The following is a 19993-nucleotide window of genomic DNA, read 5'->3' as shown; positions in this document are numbered from 1 at the left end:
CACACACACACACACACGCACACACACACACACGCACACACACACACACGCACACACGCACAGAGCTTCCCCCACCATGACTACAGTGTCTGCTTTGTTACAGTCAGTGAAGGTGCACTGACAGGTCGGCAGTATCACCCAGTCTTTAGTGTACATTGGAGTTCACGCTTGGTGTTATGCATCCTGGGCTTGGACAAGTGCACAATGACATGTATGCGCCATTATAATACCATACAGGGTATTTTCACTGCCCTGAAAATCCTCTGTGCTCCACCCGTTCACCCCTCCACCCTCAGCGCCTGGCAGCCACTGATCCTTTCACTGTCTATAGTTTTGCCTTTTTCAGAATGTCATACTGTTGGAATCCTTCAGCATGTAGTCTTTCCAGATTGGCTTCTCTCACTTAGCTATGCGCATTGAAGTTTCTTTCATGCCTTTTCATGGCTTGGTAGCTCTTTTCTGTTCAGTGCTGTTCGGTGAGTGGCATTCCATTGTCTGGACAGAGCACAGGTTATTTTTATTTACTCACCTGCCGAAAGCCATCTTTGTCACTTCCAAGTTTTAGTTTTGACAATTATGAATAAAGGTGCTGTAAAGTCATGCGCAGGTTTTTGTGTGAACGTAGGTTGTCAACTCCTTTGGATGAGTAGCAATGAGTGTGATTGCTGGTTCGTAGGGTGAGTGTGTTTAGTTCTAGAAGACACACCAAACCGCCTTCCAGAGTGGCTGTGCCATTTCGCATTCCCACAACAAACGAGAGTCCCTGTCTTCATGCTCCTCAGTTGTGATTATAGCCTCATGGAAGTGGGGAAGTCGTAGTACCTGGATAAACCTGGCTCGGCCCAAGACTTGTACTAGTTAAATTGAACACTTTTGGGATTTCACATAAGTTCGCACCTGGTGGGGTTGCAGTGAAGCCAGCTCAGGGAACATCCCCACTCTCCCCAAACAACAACGAGCTCGGCATTCATTCTCGGAAGTGACAGATGAAAGCATTTGAATGCAGATCTTTCAAACAGGACCAGTTCTGTGTGCAGAACTGTGTTCACGTTCTTTGTTCTGAATCATTGTCCTCTTGTTTCTGACCCCAGGTATTCCCAACAGCTCCTCTTGTCTTCGTGTCTGTCCCTTCTGGTCATTAGCTGGCATGGATATCCTGTTTCTACAATTCAGGAGAGCATGCCCATTAAGAGCATAGACTCCAGAGCCACTTTGCCTGGGAACAAATCCCAGCTCTGGCCCTACTACACTATGATTTGGGGCAACCTTCTTAACCTCATCATGCTTCAGATTCTGTTTCTGTAGACTGGGGACCATAGTAGTTTAAAAGGGTCAAGTGTATACACATGGTAAGAGCTCTGTGTGTGTTGGTAGTTGTTTTGATCATTATTTTTATTATTATTCTTACCCTGAAGCTCATTATGGCCTTTAAGTCTCTCACTGTGGTCTGCCTTTTGTAGCGTTAGCATACATTCATCATGAGGATTTTGCCTTTCGGGTGGATCAGGTGCATCAGTAGACACGTCTGATTCAGAGGAATGGACTTCCTTGTACTATGACTTGTAGATGTTGTTGGGCACATTTCCTCTGGATCAAAGATGGGGAAATGTGAGTAAACATAGAAAAATTTATTGTAAAAGCATTGTAAAAAAAAAAACCCAAAACCTCTGAACCTGAAGGAGAGAATAATTATATGTATTGAGAGAGATGAGAATCATTTCAGTGAAATTGAGCAAAAGAGATTACCCCCAAATTGTTTAAAGACTAAAAGAGTAAATACCAAAATAAAAATACAATATAAGCTTGACTTTGGATAAAAATATGAGTATGTCACCATCATGCAAAGAACCACTGTCTGCCAAAGACATCTGATATTTGCACAAAATATTTTCTTAGTATTTTTTTCTTACTGTAACTTCCTCTGGCTTTCTCTAATGGTTGGTATTATTACATGATACCATATGTAGGATGCACTTCTCTTTGGGAATAAGAAAAAATTTTTACTAATCCTCTGAGAATTCAAGTTTCAGGGTGTGTCTTAAAGCAAGGGTAAAACACACCTTTTCTGTGTTGTCAAATAGAATCAAAGGGTGGAAAAGCCCATCCCACAGAGTCCTGTTACTCCAGGAACCTGTAGCCGTGGTACAGCCTTGGCGTGTTTTTCAATAACCGAGTATTACAATCGATGGTTGACTTAGAGCTCGTATTTTTCCAAAGAGATGAGTGATACAAGCTGAAGATGTCAGCAACCCTCCCTCCTTCCACCCTGTCCTACTTACCAATCTGCATAACAGACAAAAACCAAGAATGTTCTGCGAGCCAAATGTAGTGATGACTAGTCTGTGATGGTTTTGTGGAGGCAGAAATAGCAAACCCAGGAGCTCCATACCGGCAGAGACCTTGCGACCCAGCCCCAGCCCAGCTGGGATAAGTTCCCATCCGCTCAGCGCTTGCTGTGCTCCGCACCATTCTAAGCTCTTTCCATCTGTTAATCCATGTAATTCTCAAAATAACCTCATGAAGTAGCTACTACCGTGATCCCCCAATAAGGCACAGAGAGGTTATGAAACTTGACCTAACTCAGGAGCTCCGAAGCCATGACCCTGGATTCAAAGAGTCTCCAAGAGCGTGGACTCTTCAGCATACCCTTTCCAGCCTCTTAGGACAGTAAATGTTTGGTAAATGTCCAAACAGAGGAGACAACAGAAGAGCAAATGAAGACAGGGAAGAAGAAGATGAGGGAACTAAAGCTCTAAGATTGTTGCTAACGCAGGGGCCGCAGGCTGCAGTTTGTGTAGGTGAGAGAGAGTCCCATGTGGCGGTCCCACGGCCTGCAGTCCATTCCAGCCCACTGCTCCCACGGCCCTGCAGATGCCCAGTGTTCCTCTCTGACTCGGGGATGACGCTCTTAATAAGAAGAGTGAACGACTTATTCTAGACTGTCACACACACACATATACGTGCATACACACAAACACCTCTGTACACATAGATACGTATATTTTAAAATGTGGAAATACTGAAACACACAAATCAAGCATCATCCATAATGCGGCCAGTTTTAAAAAATGATTATAAAGAAGTTAAATTTCCATCTTTCCATAAGCAGACGTCTCCCTCAAAGGTCAACACTTTAATAAAAGTTTGATACCTATGTTTAGACACATGCAGGCATAATAAAATGGGGTCTATGTAATATATGTAATATAGACATTTGATACTGATTTTATCTGAACCTCATCTCTTAAGGCCATAGAGTATTACCCTCTGTAGATATGTCATGATGTTTTACATTGTGCTTTGGACCATCTACTCATGGGATTGGTTTTCTAAGTGTATAGTAACAATAGCCACTTTCCCCAGTGATGTCCAAATCCATTGCAGGCCCAAGTGCAAGCGCACTTCAAGGCTAGAAGGATAGCGTAGAAGTGTGTCAGCAAAATGTGGATGTTAAATGTGGCTACAGAACTCCCTGTGAGGCCAGGAGAAAAAGCAAGGAGGGAGGGGCAACTGTTAAACTGAGGTTTTAAAAAGCAACTGTAGCCAAACTGTGGTGATGACTGAGCAAAATTTGTGACGACTAATGAAAAATCCGATTAAATTGCAATGTAAAAATAGACTTTTGTTCCTTAGGTTCAGTTTATCTTTTCTCTTAACTCATTCCACTCTTTGGCTAATTTAATGACGAGAGGAAGAAATTTGCCCTCGGTAGGGCGAGAAAGAAATCATTTCTGCACCTTCACGTTTCTTCATTGTTGACGTATCTCGAGTGAGGTAGTTGTACGACAGATTTGATTCATCTAACTTCAGGTCTTTTGTAATGGGTTAATGAGTGATGCTCTCTGCCTAGTGACTTCAGACGAAAGTAATAAAACCTGGGGACGGAACACGGTCTGCCGACAAGAAGAATTTGAAGATGTGAAAAAGAATTTCAAGAAAAAAGGTTGTACCTGGGGACCCAATTCAATTCAAATGAAAGAAAGAAGTGATAGCAAAGAAAGGTAAGTGTGTGATATCTGGGGGCTCTTCAGCGTAGACTGTGATGGGTAGCAGTGAATTTCCACATTGGCCAGACTTCACTTTTACAAAGCGATTGGAATGGTACAGAGATATCTGAATATTAATTTCATTTCTAGGGTGAGTTTATCCTCCTAAATTGTTATTATGTAGTTAAGCAGTTAAAAAACTTTGATATATTTCCTGTCTCATTTCAAGGTTTTAAATTTGTACTTTGTTAGCCCTTCAGAACAATACAAATGTTGTCCGTTTCCTACTTAAAAATGTTGTTGGCATTTATCTGTGAAAACCTAGTTTGTGTGTCACGTGGTTCCATCAAAATAAACGTTTTTCTCTTTTAGAATAAGACCTCTCTCAGATGGTAACAGTCCTTGGTCAACTCTCTTAATAAAGAATCCGAAAACCATGCCATTGGCTTCATTATTTGTGGACCAGCCAGGTAAATGTGCTTCAGGAAGTAGAATTTGTTTGAGTTAGACTTAGTATCTGAGCGTTCTAGAGGCTTTGTTTTAATAGTTTCATGTGGTCCTTCAAGTAGCATAGGGTAGCATTGCTTATACCTTTTCTTAAGCTCAAAACTTACTTGCTGTCCTGTAAGTCTTTATGACGGAAAGTAATTAGGCTCCACATTATTCGTTGGGAATTTGTAACTCCTATTCTCTACCAGAAAAATTAGTATCATAATTAATTCTGTAGAATCAAGTTAATGTAGTATAGGAGATAGCAACTATGAAAACATAGACATCCTGAAATTCTCCTGAGATTTCGGGGTGGTCTCCTGGCTGCCTTGCCACCTCTTAAGAGGACGAAATTTTGTCAAGCAGCTCTCTGTGGAAAACCACCACTTAGAATTACATTGGAATCTCTTTAATTTAGATGAATCATAATTATTTTTAATATTTAGTATGTCTATTCAATATTCAGATATTAAAAGGTTGCAGAGACATGTTGAAAAACCTCAAGGATTGTCATCACCAAAGAAAAGAAAATTGGTCTTTAAACTTGACAATTTATGATAGCCCTTTGACACTGTGGCCAAATTAAAGATGTTTTAGCAGAACACGGTGTCCATTTCTTGAATCTGTCATCAGTGCCGTGCTTAATTTTACAAGCATCCAATCACTCACTACCCATGTTCACTTTTCCTCTTTTGCATTGTCATGAGGATGTGGTTTCAGTATAAATATCTGCACAAGTACATTTGGGTATGTGCAAGACGGGTGCTAAATGCTTCTTGTTGTCACATTCATGATGGTATTCTGACTCTTGCCTATGAAGGTAAGAGGTTCTCCTCTTATTACATGTTACAATTTATTCTCAAATATGGTTTGAAGACTAAGGAAGAACAACTAGTTATAATAAAACTGTTCTTCCTATAGTGTATTTTTCATTATTTGTGACTAATCAGAGAACCCTTTTTTCCCTCAATTCTTTTATTATTATTATTATTTAGAATGTTCTGACCCATTAATAAGTCCTCCAAAGGACAGTGGGAGAAAATACAAGGATATATTTGGCTGACTCAGCTTAGTCTCCATTAAGTTAACTCTTGAAGTTCACGTGATGAGTTAATGAGAAGGTTTACACTTGTCTGTCCCACCTGCAGGTCCCTTCCCACCGCCCATCTGTGTGGTCCTGTCCTGCTAAGCATTTGTGTCTCAGCCCGAGTACTTCCTAAAAGCTTTCCCTGACCACCTACGCTGAAGCAGCATCCCACCCCATCCCTGTGTCTCATGACCCAGTCTTATTTATTCATAGCTCTTATCTGAAATTCTTATTTGTCTACATTGACACCCTTAATGTTTGTGTTCTGTTTCATTCCCAAACTGGAATGTCAAGGATTTTATTAGTTTTATTTACCACTCCCAATGCCTGGAACACAGCAAACACTCACCATCTGTCAAATGCCTACATGAATCCCAAAAGGATACATTTTGATCTTATGTAGATATTTACCTACATAAGGGTAAGGGAAGGGAAGGTTACAATGGATATTAGGAAATGCTCAATATACTTTTAAGCCAGTGAATTTCACTTGTTGATAGCATCCCCCACTCTTGTTTTTTAAATGATGGGTTGATAATTTGTTACCTGTCATGTGTCCTGGGCACATGGGTAATACATATTCATTTCACCCAAATGCATTTCGTGCCTACGTGATGAAAGTACTATTCCAAATTTAAAAAGACAAACAGGTGGTCAGAAGCCTACCATCTGCAGGCATGCACATCTGGATTGTGATCTAAAAGTACAAAAACAGAAAGATGCAAGGGTGGGGGGGGCTTCAGAGGAAGCTGAGATTGTGTGGGGGGGATGGGCCACCTTAGGCAGCGTTAGCATCAGGTGGTACTTTGAGAGAGGGCTTTCTGGGGGAAAAGGGAGCTTGGGGTGAGTGTGAGAGGGTGAAAGGAGGCCAGACAAGGAAGAAGAGGGCACCCCGAAGCACAGCAATGACGGGGAGAGCACCACCAGCTTGTTGGGGGCGAAGCCGGTGTCTTGGCTTGTCTGCATTCTAGAGCACACTGCAGGTGTAATAGGACATAATACTGGAGAAATCACTGGAGGCTCTATCGTGGATTACTTCGAACATGGATTAAAGAGTTTGTTGTTTTTGTTCATTCACTGCTAAGCACCTCTGTGATAACAAAGGCCTCTTGTTCTTCAGCTGATCTAATTTGTTACCCTTTGGGACCTCTTTGGAGAACCGTCCTCTATGACAGTGGCTCCCAAACTTGAATAAAGGCTTATTAAAACACAGACCCCTGGGCTGCAGCCCTAGAATTTCTGATTCCATAGTCGGGAGTGGGTCAGGAATTCACATTTCTACAAGTTTCCGGGTGATGCAGGTGCTCGGGCCCAGGCGGCACACTTTGAGAACCACTGACCTGGGGTCTGTCGGTTCTTGTACACACAGGCGAGCTACAGATAACCGGGCCCGACACACTGAGAGGAGACAAAGGGCACGTTTTGTCTGACACATTACAGGGCCTGTGTGGATGTGTGTGCATTTCTGTATCTTGATGACTTTTTCCTATAATAATTGTATTGCCCATGCCAGTGAAGAACGATTTCCTGAAGGATAGGGAACAGCAGATGATGTGCTTGCTGGTTCCTCTGTAGGGAACCTTGAGTTCTGTGCCCTAGGCCTCCTTTCCTTCGGGTATTTCTGGATGAACGGTTTGCTGAACTGAAAAGGACTCCATGTGCTTTGACTTAGAATATGTATTAGATTTTAGCCTTATTTTATTGTACAGTTTTAATGATTTTTCCTGTAAATTATACTTAACATGTGTATTTATTATCTTTGTTTAGGTGCTTCGGAAGAGCCAAGACTTTCCCCTGATGGATCAGAACACAGAAAACCAAAGCAAATAAAATCACCTAGTCAAGCCTACGTTGATCTACCTCTTTGGAAAGATGGCCAGAGAGAGAATCCAGTGGAACCTGGAAGCTGGGAGGAGGGACCGTCTTTGAGCCCTGCTGCCGGCACGCCTCAGGTGACCCCTACAAATAATCAGAGCAGATCCCCCCAGAGGAAGAAGACAGAGTCCGCTCTGTATGGCTGCACCATGTTGCTGGCATCAGTCGCTCTGGGGCTGGATATCAGAGAGCTCAATAAAGCACAGGCTGCCGAAGAACTGTTGCCCAAAGAAGAAAAGAAGAAACGTGAGGGAATCTTCCAGTGGGCTCCCAAATCCCGAGGTGGGGCTAGTCCTTCCACAAGGCCACTGTCTACGGGCGAGAGGGCCAGCAGCCCACCCTTACTCCCTCCACCAAGCGCCATGAGCCTTCTGTCCATGCCCTCTCTTTCCACAAAGTGCTTGCTACAGACCGACAGTGAAGAGTTGTCCGAGGGCAGCTCACACATCGCTTCGGACCCCGAGATGCCCACTCCAGATTTTTGCGTTGCCATCGGAGGATGTAGTCTTGAGCCAACCTCTATGCCGAGACTTGAGACTGATCATAGTCGATGGAAAAACCTGTCTCCTCCTTTCCTAGAGCAAACGTGGGGGAATGTGCCTTATTATGCTTCTTCGAAAGAACGAGCATCACATCACAGACGAACCCTGTCCGATGGAAATGCTTTTCAGACCCCAAGTAGGTTGCATTAGTTGGATCAAAGTACAAATCACCACTATAGAGATTAGAATGTAAAGTTGTGTGGATATCTGCTTGTATCTTTTCCAAGTGATTACATTTACAAGCTTGTTTGCACAGTTAATACAGCTCCTTGAATTTTACCCTGCTCTTTTATTTGACTTTATTATTTGAATTCCAGGAAAAGCATAATTTGATCTCAGCAACGTCAGTATATAATAGCAAACTGAAACAGAACGAGCAGGTGGGGGATAACTGCCCCAAGCCCCTCACAGTAGAGAGGACAGGCCATTTGCCCACATCTGAACCAATGATTAGTTGGGAGAGCTGGAGCTGAAACTGGTCACCTAGCCTCCCCTCTGATAGGCGGTCTTCTGCGTCACCCGCCATCATTGCTCAGCTTACGTGGAGATTTAGCAGGGGGAAGAGTCAAATGGCACGCTGTGCAGGGGTTGACTATTATTTCTTTTGTATATAAAGATAATTACAAATATATATCATGAGTATTAAATGAGGTCATGTATATGAAAAATGCTTTTTAGGTTGTACAGTGTTATCTATATGGTTAGTTGTAAAGTATATTAAAACTGAAACTGTTCCCATTCTCTTTCTTTTCCTCTGCTCTTTCAGCGCCCTACCCAGAAGTGATTTTTTTTTCAGTTTATTGTCGATTGTCTTTAGATAAATGTATTACTCTTTTGTAATACAGTAGACTATTAGTAACTGATGACTGAACAAGGAGAAATCCTAGGACAGTAATCCCATGAGAAACCATTCTTTTTCTCTTCCTTATAAGCCAATAATTATTTGCTAGAGTGGTGATGAATCTGGTCTTCAGGACAAGAAAGAAGGGGCAACATATAAAATCTAAAATCTAACTGCTTTCTTGCTGCCATCCATTTTTTCAGATCATAATCTGAAAAATCTGAAGTTTCATCATGTGCCCTTCATTTAAAAAGAAAACAAAACAAAAAAACCTTTATTCTCATCTAATCCATCTGGAAACCCCCCGTTTCTAAAACAGTTACAACGATCATTGGCCCAAGCACCATGAAGGCGATGCGGCTGTGTTTATGGTTCTAGTTTCCCTGGCGGAAACACTCTTTCCAACCTTGCAGTTACTTCTTCATAAACAAACAAACACCGTATCCCAATAGTTTTAAAAGGTGTGTGTTGAGGGTGTTTTGTTGAAGCTCACTTGAAAGTGACTACTTAATTGATCCGGTCTCCTAGTTGCTTGTCTGGATGTTGACGGGCTTAGAAGTCACGGTCTAATTGCACACCGTCTTTGCTTTCTCGAGCAGCTGGTGCAACTCTCAGCTCAGCCCCCAGAGCCTCGGACCTGCCCCCGGAGCGGGCTCTGGGGATGCCCCGGTGCTCCGCTGGTCCTCACGGTGACCGGCCAAGAGAGGCCCCACCTGAAAAACAAAGAGCCGGCACCCCCGTGCCCCCGCCTCGCCTTGCGTCCTTCCGAAGCCGCACGGAGTCGCAGCCCGCCACGCAGGCGCACTCTGCCGGGCAGGGTCCGGGACCCACCAGCGCTGGTCCCCCCGGGGCCCGGGACAGAACTACACCCCACGTGCCTTCCCTCCTGGACGCTGACGCCGAAGGCCAGAGCAGGGACGGCACGGTGCCTTTGTGCAGGATGAAGAGCCGAGCTAGCCAACCGTCTGTGCATCACCTGGAGAAGGAGTTTCTGTCTTAAGTGCCTTATGTTGTTCGAGCATTTCTTTGTTTTGTGTTTAAGGTGAACAAATTAAAACAGCGTGTCTACCTTTGAACTGTTTCATGCTGCTGTGTTTTCGAAAGCTGTGGCCATGTTACTAAAGTAGTAATGGATGTCAACCTTCTCGGAAAAGTGTATGTGATTGCTGTTAGCTGTTTTTTTGCTACTGGATTCTTACCTAGTAACTTGAAATGCACACGCGTGTAAGACAAGAAACGTGCAGCAATGTAAAGCTATGCTGGGTAGAATTACCTGAAGTGTAGTTGTAATGCTTCATTGGTTCTCATTGACATCCCCCAAAACCCAAATTGGGATGAGGTGTGCCATGTTTGTCCCTCCCTTCATTTTCTTCCCATTTGCCTTTCCTTCCTTCTCTTTCTTTTTTTTTTATTTCTTTCTCTTTTTTTGTTATTTGTGCAACAAAAAGCCAAGAATAATGTGATATTAGTCACTAAAGGTATCTATTTAAAAAAAATTAAAGACTAGAATAGATGGAGAGCCAATGACACCCCTGAACTGAGCAGTAGGTTTGTCATGCATAGAGATGTCCAGGTGTCACACGGATTATGCCTATTTCTCTCTTTGAGGAAATTTTGCTGAATGTAACTTGTAAACGTTTTACTGAATGTAACTTCTAAAAATGTTACCCATCAGAATCCCAAAACAGATTTTTAAAAGGTCAGTCATGGGCATTTGGCTAAAACCGCATTATGTCCACCTGAGCGAGGCTAATCTGTGGGTTCTTCCCATAGAAATGGTTCTTGTTTTATCAGTAGCCACTTATTTGGTATCCAGACTATAACTTTTTCATTTCGTAGTAGGATTTTTAAAAATTAAGTGACATATGTATTCACGTATTGTAAACATTCATGTCATTTAATTTTATTTTTCTCTCTATAAATGTATGGTTATTCTAACAATCCCAAATACCATTAAAGAGAAACACTGCCAAATCAAGAAATGGCAACACTGTTAGAATTTAAGTATTTTGTAGTTATCTTCACGTTTTAGTAAATTGTGGATAAAAGTTAGACATCTGCTAAGATAAGCTGATATGGTGGAAATGAGAAACATGGTTTATTTTCAGATACGGGCTTTTAAATGGATTTAGGGTAGCAGATCAGGATTTTAAATGATTTTATGAGTCATTTTATAAAATCATACCTCTAAGATACAAATAGACTACTGAGTTATTAAACTACAGAAATGCTATCCAGGAGCTTGTAAATTTGTCTGGGTTCTTTGTTAAATTCATTATGCTTCCCTTCTGTCACTAGAATGTGGTTATTTTGGATGACAATAAATACTTAAAATTTTGCACATAAGGAAAAACTAAATTATAAACATCGCTTGACATTTCATTTAAAATTTTATCTTGTTTAAGGTTTACTGAATAACTGAAATGTCAACAATTTAAATCAGCTGTGATAAAATATCTACCTATAGCAGAAAAAAGAAAATGGTATTATTTGGCCACTAGAAACATCAAGTGACTTGGCAGGTATGCCCCAGAAGATGGTGAACAGAGCATGAAAGGATTATGTTAACATTAGTGCATTCTACCCCAAGGAAAACAATCTTGGGTTTAAAATTCTTGCAGCAAAATCTCAGGTACTTAACTTTGTTTTGTCATATTATGGTCCATTCTCTGATTTGGCTTCACTTTTGGGAGATTGTTGAAGTATGAAATCAAAATTTTATTTTCTCAAAACTGTATCACATTTGAAACTATGGTTGGCTGCTTCATTATATATGCAGTCATTTGAGGGCATTATTTCCTGCTAAAGGTAAAGGAAATACATGCCTAAAATAGCACATGAAAGAAGTATAGAAACTCGCAGTTTCGCTTCTGCCAAAACATCGTTTGTGTGTGTGCGTGTGTGTGTGAGTGAGGGGTGGAGGGTAGTGGTGGGTCTTCATCAGTCTCGTCCCTCTGCCCTGTTCCTGCTCCCATGTAGCTTCATTTTAGTCAACTCTACATTATGATGAATTTAGAAACGAAGCTACATTAAAAAGATAATTGCGATACATGGATTCAATCTCACGTGATGGCAAATAGTTGTGTTTTGCTGAGATCTGTTGTATATTTGCGATTTTCTATGTGTATTAGTATTTTAGCAGAATCTGGTTATTTATTTTCATGTAGACTTACTAGCTCGTTGAAAGAAAAATTAAGCTGATTACTATTAGTCAACGTTGAAGGTGCTCCCACTGCAGAAATTTAAGGCCTGAGCCTGTTATGCTGTATTATGAAGCCTTGTGACTGAAAAAGATGTTTACATATGTTGTCTATTTTTTTAATAAACTCTTTTTTTTATAGCTAATCTACTTGCTCAGTGGCTTTCATCTGATGATTGTGACTATAGTTTGTAGTGGTTTATTTTGTATTTAATAAGGAAAAGTACATTAGTAAAGATCATTGATGCTTAATAAGCCAGGTATTAGCCTGCTAACTTCATTAAACTAAAGATCGCTAAGTGAGTCATAGGATTAAATACTTTTTAAAATTTTATTTATTTATTTTTTAAAGATTTATCCATCTATTCTAGAGAGAGAGAGAGAGAGAGAGAGTGCACGGGGAGAGGCAGAGGGAGAAGAAGAGAGAGACTCTAGCAGACTCCTCGCTGAGTTCAGAGCCTGACACAGGACTCAGTCTCATGACCCTGAGATCAGGACCTGAGCCGAAAACAAGAGTCAGACGCTTAACTGACTGTACCACTCAGGGGCCCCTGGGATTAAATGCTTTTTAAAAAGTATAATGAAATTCTTTATTTAAAATGTTTGGTGTACATATGCATTGAAAAGTTGCGTTTCATTGAGAATTTTGCAGTTCCATCTTTTCAGAAGGCACACTTTTGCAACATGAAATTAGTATGAGCTAAATCTCTGTTGATGCAGCAGGAATGTGATTAATGAGACATGCTAATTATTAACATGCTTGAATCAGAAGAATTTTAAGAATCATGAAGCATTCAATAATTCTTACTTAGCAATGGAAACTTGGGTGGATCAAGAAACAGATCATAGTATCTCATGCAGATCCAAGCATCACCATGCCACATGAGAGGGATGGAAGTGTGACATCCATTGCATATCTGTGTTAGTGACCCTCCTAGGTGCCTGTAAATATCTTCAATAAAATTTGTGAGGCAAGTGTAGTATCCTTATTTCATTAGGAATGAAATAGACACAGAGAAGTTTGTAGATTTCCAAAGACCCAACCTGTATCTAGTCCCTACCATCTACCTGTTCACACCTGTTGTAACCAACCATACACATAGTAGAGAAGATGGAGATGTCTGAAGTGTAAGTTTTGTAAATGGAATCCAAAGCTAAGGTAATTTTTCATCAAAAAGTTCAGAAGTCTAGAAATGTATGAGTACTTAAAAGCAAAGCTAACAGTGGTTAATACAGTGGGATACTTTTTAAGTAAATGTGAAATGAAACCGAAAATACTAAAACATGCATACCTAATAGGTCAACTCAGAAAAATGGCATATTCTGTTCAGTAGGTCTATACATATGAAGTTATTTAAGAACAGCAATGTAAATGTATAATAATCAGGCAGAAGCTGTCTATACTCTTCTGAAAAGGCCAACATGCTAAAACACAGTGAAAGATGAAGCTTTTATAAATGAAAAATTAATAATTTCCATACAGTGGAGCAATTATTACCTATGTTTTTACATCCAAACAAAACAGGTAGGCTGAATTAGGGAGCTTCCGTATGCTGACAGACTCACTGAGTGGCCCCTGAGGTCCTGGGAAAGACAAAAGGATTTAGTGGTGAGCAAGAGAGACAAACCTATGGGCTCTGTCTGCATAATTCTTAAGATCTAGTAAGAAAGACATTGAATGAGCAACTAAGCAGGGCCAGCTTCGTGGGCATGTGACTTGTGCCATTCAGAACTCAGTGCCCAGAAGTTTCCTGAGCTTGATGCTAATGCTTTGCTACCATCATCTTGAATTCCTTAATAAATTTAGAACAGGGACCCCTCATTTTTGCACTGGATCCCACAAAATATGTGCCCAAACCCATCTACAAGTGAAATGAGTTATAAAAGGTGAAGTAGTCACTGCTTTGTTAGTACTGGAAGAGTGATCTAATCTGAGGGATTCAGGGAAGGTGGAAGGAAGCCAGACCCCAGCTGGGGGAGAGGTACTCCCCAGTCACTAGCTTGTGGGAGGCCCTTGACTCTTTTTACTCTTGCTGTTTTCCAGGTTTCTCTTTGTTTTTGGCTTTCAGTATTTTTATCTACCATGATGGGTCTTGATGTAGATCTTTTTCTAGACTGTGTATCCTGCTTGGACTTTGTTTAATTACTTGGATGTGTAGGTGAATGTTTTCAGCAAATTTGGGGCTTTCAGCTGTCATTTACTCAAATATTTTTTATGCTCCTTTTCCTCTCTCCTTCTGATACTCCCATTACACATATGTTGCTGTACTTAATGGTGTCCCACATTTCTCTGCAATTTTCCATTCATTTTCATTCATTCTTTTTTTTCAGATTACATAATCTATATTGATCTCTCTTCAAATTCTCTTATTCTTCTGTTCATATCTACTGTCAAGCCCATCTAGTGTTTTTTCACTTTAGTTACTGTATTTTTAACTCCAAAATTTCCATTTGATACTCTTTTTTATAATGTTTATCTCTTTATTGATTCTCCTGCTGATGAGAGTCATCATATCTTCCCTTACATTAATCGTGTTCTCCCTTAATTCGTTGAACATATTTATAATGGCAGCTTGGAAGCCTTTGTGCAGTCTGAAATCTTTCACAGGCCATTTCCATTCCCTCCTTTTCCCCCCAGTATGTAGGTCATACTTTCCTGCTTCTTTGCCTATCTCATATTTTTGTTGTTGTTGTTGAAAACCAGACATTTTAGGAAATGCATTGTAGCAGCTGTGGATAATGATTTCCCTTACCCCCTCTCCAGGTCTTGCTTTGTTGTTTTTGTTTGGTTGTTTGGTTGGTTAGTGATTTGGCTAGACTATTTTAGTGAGGTCTCTTTTCCCCTACAGTTTGAAGCCTTTGGTGTCACTCCTCAGAAGGTGTAGCCTTGGTGTGCACACAGCCACCCTGGGATAACACAGTTTTAGCACGATTCCCTTTGACCTTCTCTCCCACTGACCTCTCAGTTATGCTGTGTGCTTCATTTGGTATTACACCCAGCTGTTAGGCTCCAATAATTGCTGACTGGTTGCTCCATTATTTTTTATTATGCCTGGGGCACAAATTGCTCTGCAGTCTATTCCAATTAATTTCAGACACGGGTAGTTTGGGGGCCGATCTTTAAAGCTTTGTTCTGACCCCAGGCAGGATCTTATTTGATGCCTTTTTGCCTGATTTTCTCTGATAAACCAGCTGACCTGTGGTTTAGCTTATTGCTCTTAATTAAGAGGAGCCATGGTTTTTGAGAATGCTCTTAGGCTTGAACATCCCCACACTGTGTTTTAAATAAAATTAATTCCTTTGGTGAAAAATTTGCAGCTCTGTTCTTGTGAAACATCTCCTGCCCTGAGCAAAATATCTGAGCCATACTCTGGGCACTGGGTAGAGTGGTAACTGTGATCTTCCTGGCTTGCTTCTTTCAGAGTAGAACCAATGTCCTCCAAGTGAATTCATGTAAAAATATTTAGGAATCCAATATTCTCACTGGGGTAGAGCCTTACCCTGTAAGTGGGAGCTGGATGGAGGAAGGGAAGCCTTGACCTCTTGGTCACACTCAACTAGGAATTTAACCTCTTAAACACAGAGTTGGAGAGGATGAGAAATGCTGGTGTCCTATGTCTCCCACTGAAATACCTGCTGCCTTGATTGGAAGCTGGCAGAGGGAGACAGGAGGGAGTCCTGTCTTTTTGGCCAAACCTGATTGGAATGGAGCTTCTGCCAAGCTGAGCTAGGTGGGGGTAGGGTCAGGTGGAGGGAGCAGGCCATAGCTCAAATGTCACAGGCTCTCACTGTTCTTACCAAGATTTAGTGTATTTTTGAATAAATGTTTATTTGCTATATGCCCTTAAGACATTTCAAGAGGCTTTAAATTTTTTTGAGATAGTTTTCACCAGTATGCTCCTCATATAGCTATCCCATAAGTGGAATTTCTCATTATATTTCACAAAGCTGATCATTAACTCCTTTGGGAGCATTTTCTCCAATTGGCTTATATAACACCACACATCGAAATTTATGTTTTTTAGCCCATGGCCCTAAATGCATCTCAAGGCAAATCACTCTGGGTTTTCTATCACCAGCCTTGTCCTAATCTTAGAGCTCCATTTAATATATTTTCTGCGGCTTACTTCTCATCTCCCCTTGTATGTCTAAGGGGCATCTCAACCGAGATGTGGCCCAACGTTCTTGATTCACTGCCTTCCTTAAATCTGCTCTTCCCTCAGCCTTCCTCCCAGTAAACAGCACCAGCATGGAGGAGTTAGAGGACAACCCTGAACTGCCATTCTATAATGTCCAGCAATGTCATGATTGTACTTATGTCACTTACAGTCATTTAATAACTATTTGTAGAATTGGATGAATGATTCCCATTTTACAGACGAAGAAACTGAAGCTTAGGGAGATCAAGTAAATTGCTGGATCTGAATCCAGTCTGAGTCCAGTTTATGCTTTTAGGTTTAAAAAGTTTGTTAACTGTTAAATAGTTGATTTTCAATAAATGTTACTGTTAACATGTTGATCAAAGGATAGTTGAAAGAAAGTAGTATAAACTATAGTTGGAATGCGACTTTGGGGCATTATTGTGGAGGACTTTGAATACTAGGCTAAGGATTTGGCACTGTATTTTGCATTATAAAGGAACAATTATAGGTTTTGATTTAGAATGTGTATTGGGGTTCTCCAGAGAACCAGAACTAACACACACACACAGACACACATACACACACACACACACACATGCATGTATAAGAAGAGATTTATTTTAAAGAATTGGTTCACATGATTTGGGGCTGGGAAGTTTGAATTGCTAGGCAGGCCAAGCAGGCTGGAGACCCAGGGAAGAGTTGATGTAGCTTGAGTCAGAAGGCTTTCTTGGAGGCAGTATTCTGAGACCAAGGTGTTGGCAGGTTGATTTCTTCTGAGGCCTCTAGTTGGCTTGTAGATCTTCTTTCTGTGTCTTAATATGGTCTTTCCTCTGTAAATATCTGTGTCTCAATTCCCTCTTTTAGTAAGGACACCCATCATATTGGATTAGGGCTCACTCTAATGACTCATTTTGACTTAATTAACTCTGCAAAGGTAATCCCTAATACAGTCACATTCAGAGATATTGGGTGTTAGGGTTTCAACATACGAATGGGGGGGGGACACAGTTCATTACATGACAGACTGGAACATGTTTCAAAATATTAAATATGACAGTTGTGTGTAAAACAGAGGGCAGAACTAGAGCCACAGAGGAGATCTCATCAGATATACCAGCAAGACCCAAGAGGAAAAGGAGCACGTGAGAGCAAGTTTCCAATCTCCAAATTGGGGACTATTGGCTGCGGAGGGCAAAGAAGAGCAAGAAGTCAGGTAGGGCAGAAGAGTTAACTGCATGGGAGGTTGAGGGCCATCCACAAGAACTGAGGCACTGAGAGGAGAATTGGCACTTAGATAAATTGAGGGTGTTTTTTGGACAGGTACAGTTTGCAGTTCTGAGTGACCAAAAATTCTGGAGATATCCAACTGGCAGGTGCAGCTGGAATTTGACACAGATACTGGAATTGGAGAGAGATTCTGGACTCATCTGAATTTTAATGGTAGTGGAAGGTGCTGAATGGCTCTGAAGAAGAATGTAAAGAGAAGCAAGCTGGAGAAAGCTCTCTGGAAAGAGTGAAAAGAGCAAATAATGCAAAGAGGGCAGGCAACTCATGGGTAAAAAAGACCCAGAGAAGAGAAAGCAGTGGAAGCTCATGTCACAGCTTCTCAAATACCTCCCCTGATCCATAACAAAACTTTATAGGTTAATATTATCTGAGAATGGGCTCATTCTTGGGTGGTATCAACACAGATATTCCTCCTAACTGGAAGTGGGTGCTCATCAGTTGTATTAAAAGAAGCAGCCCTGTTGAGTTCTGCCTACCAACAAAATCCCAAAGGGGCTCTGTCAGAGGAATGCAGTACCATGACCCAGAGCCCACCACCCTCTGTTACTTTTCCTCCTTTCTGTTCTTTCCTAGAGTGTTAAGATACAGCATAATGGCACAAACCACATATAAAAGTTCTCTATCCCTAAAACTGTAGGATAGGAAACTAATACTATTTTTACTACTATTTGATCTCAGACAGACTAATATTCCAGGCCTCGATGGCCATCTTGCCTCTTGCCACTCCCTACAAAATGGCCACTGGATCTGTTCAGTGATGTCATTTTCCTGCTGGTGATGGTCCAGTCTAGCCCTTTTGTTTAGTAGCAGGAGATACCACTAGGATACATCTGTAGAGATCAACAAAAATGGGCTGCTGACAAGGAACAGCAAGGAGGTTCAATGTTCTCACTCTGGATGTCAAAAAGTCAGAACACATTCTCGCATCTCTCCAAAAAGTTTTAAGTCAATTATTAAGGAATGTTTTCCAACGGAAATACATATCTAATTTTATTACGTACGTCTATAGAAAAGTATTTATTGAAAAAAAAAAGGCTCTGCTATAAGAATAAAAGGGTTTTCTTTTTAAGGTGTTTGATCATGTGAGTTATAGTGATCCTTGGTCATGTAAAAGCTCTAACTAAAAACTAGAAAAATCTCTACATCTTACGGCTTAATAAGTATTGACATTCTCAATAAGCCAAGTCTTTTCTCTGAAATAGGTAGTTATTTATAAGAGGTGCAAATGTGATTCAAATCAATGAATTGGTAATTGCTTCTCCAATCTCTTCATCACCCAAAGCCAAAGTACTTGTTTCAAAAATTGAATTGTTTGCGTTATTTGCTTTGGATTTTCTGCTTTCTGCACACTAGATGGCACTATATACAAACTATTTCACAGACAGGGAAGGCCAACGTAGCTTGATTGTTTGAAAAATTGTAGCCAAATTTATACCCTTAGAAGAAAAAGCAAAAATAATGGATGTGATTTGGGTATCAGGAAAATGAAGGGATCAAAGGAAAATTATTTTTTCAGTGATGGTTACACTAGAACAAGAAGGTGATCTTTATAAAGTGATCTTTTAAAATATGTCTCTTCCAAGTAGGGAGACAAGGAAGTTTTATAGCTGCAAACTACATCAAATCTCCAAATGTTTATATGCAGCCCAGGCAGAATTGAACCAAAATGTCCCAAGTAGGTGTTCCACCATCATTAGACACTGGCTGAAAACAGAACTCCTCTGCTGCTCAAACACATCCAGAACCCATAAAAAATATCTACTTAAAACCCATCTCAAAACCCATCTAAAAATATCTACTTAAGAAATGTTCCCCATTGGGGCACCTGGGTGGCTCAGCCGGTTAAGCATCTGCCTTCGGCTCAGGTCATGATCCCGGGGTCCTGGGATCGAGCCCCAAGTCAGGCTCCCTGCTCAGCAGAGTCTGCTTCTCTCTCTCCCTCTGCCCCTGTCCTCTGCTAGGTGCTCTCTTGATCTCTCTCAAATAAGTATAAATAAAATCTTTTAAAAAAAAAGAAATATTTCCCATTGTGGGCCAGAAAATAATATTACACGGTATGTTAATTATACTTCAATTTTTAAAATCTACTCCCTAATATTCACTTAATTAATACAAACTAACCACATACTGTATCCTATAATGGACACTGTGGGAGCACATGACACACACACATATTTAAATATACAAAATACAATAATACTGATTCAAAGGGGCACATCACCTGGATGTTTATAGCAGCAGCATCAACAGTTGCCAAATCATAGAAAGAGCCCATCAACTGTCCATCAACTGATGAATGGATAAAGAAGATGTGGTATATATATGCAATGGAATATTACTCAGCCATAAAAAAGAATGAAATCTTGTCCTTTGCAATGAGGTGGATGGAGCTGGGGTGTATTACACTAAGCAAAATCAGTCAGAGAAAGACAAATACCATGTGGTTTCACTCATATGTGGAATTTAAGAAACAAAACAGATGAATATAGGGGAAAGAAAAAAAAGAGGTAGGCAAACCATAACACAGACTATAGAGAAGGAA

General features: G+C 40.7%; 1 protein-coding gene across 1 annotated transcript in view; it reads left to right on the top strand.

Annotated features, from left to right (window-relative positions):
• The window catches only part of MAP3K21 (mitogen-activated protein kinase kinase kinase 21), a 56377-nt gene extending 45856 nt beyond the window's left edge, over positions 1-10521 (top strand). The window contains exons 8-11 of the mRNA XM_044916462.1: positions 3851-4001; positions 4359-4456; positions 7330-8115; positions 9420-10521. Of these exons, the coding sequence (XP_044772397.1) occupies positions 3851-4001; positions 4359-4456; positions 7330-8115; positions 9420-9820 (1436 nt within the window). The 3' untranslated portion in view covers positions 9821-10521. The remainder of the gene's footprint in view (positions 1-3850; positions 4002-4358; positions 4457-7329; positions 8116-9419) is intronic.
• Positions 10522-19993: the final 9472 nt, after the last annotated feature.

Source organism: Neomonachus schauinslandi, chromosome 6, assembly GCF_002201575.2.
Source record: "Neomonachus schauinslandi chromosome 6, ASM220157v2, whole genome shotgun sequence".
Lineage (NCBI taxonomy): Eukaryota > Metazoa > Chordata > Mammalia > Carnivora > Phocidae > Neomonachus > Neomonachus schauinslandi.
This window is presented reverse-complemented; position numbering and strand designations above follow the sequence as displayed.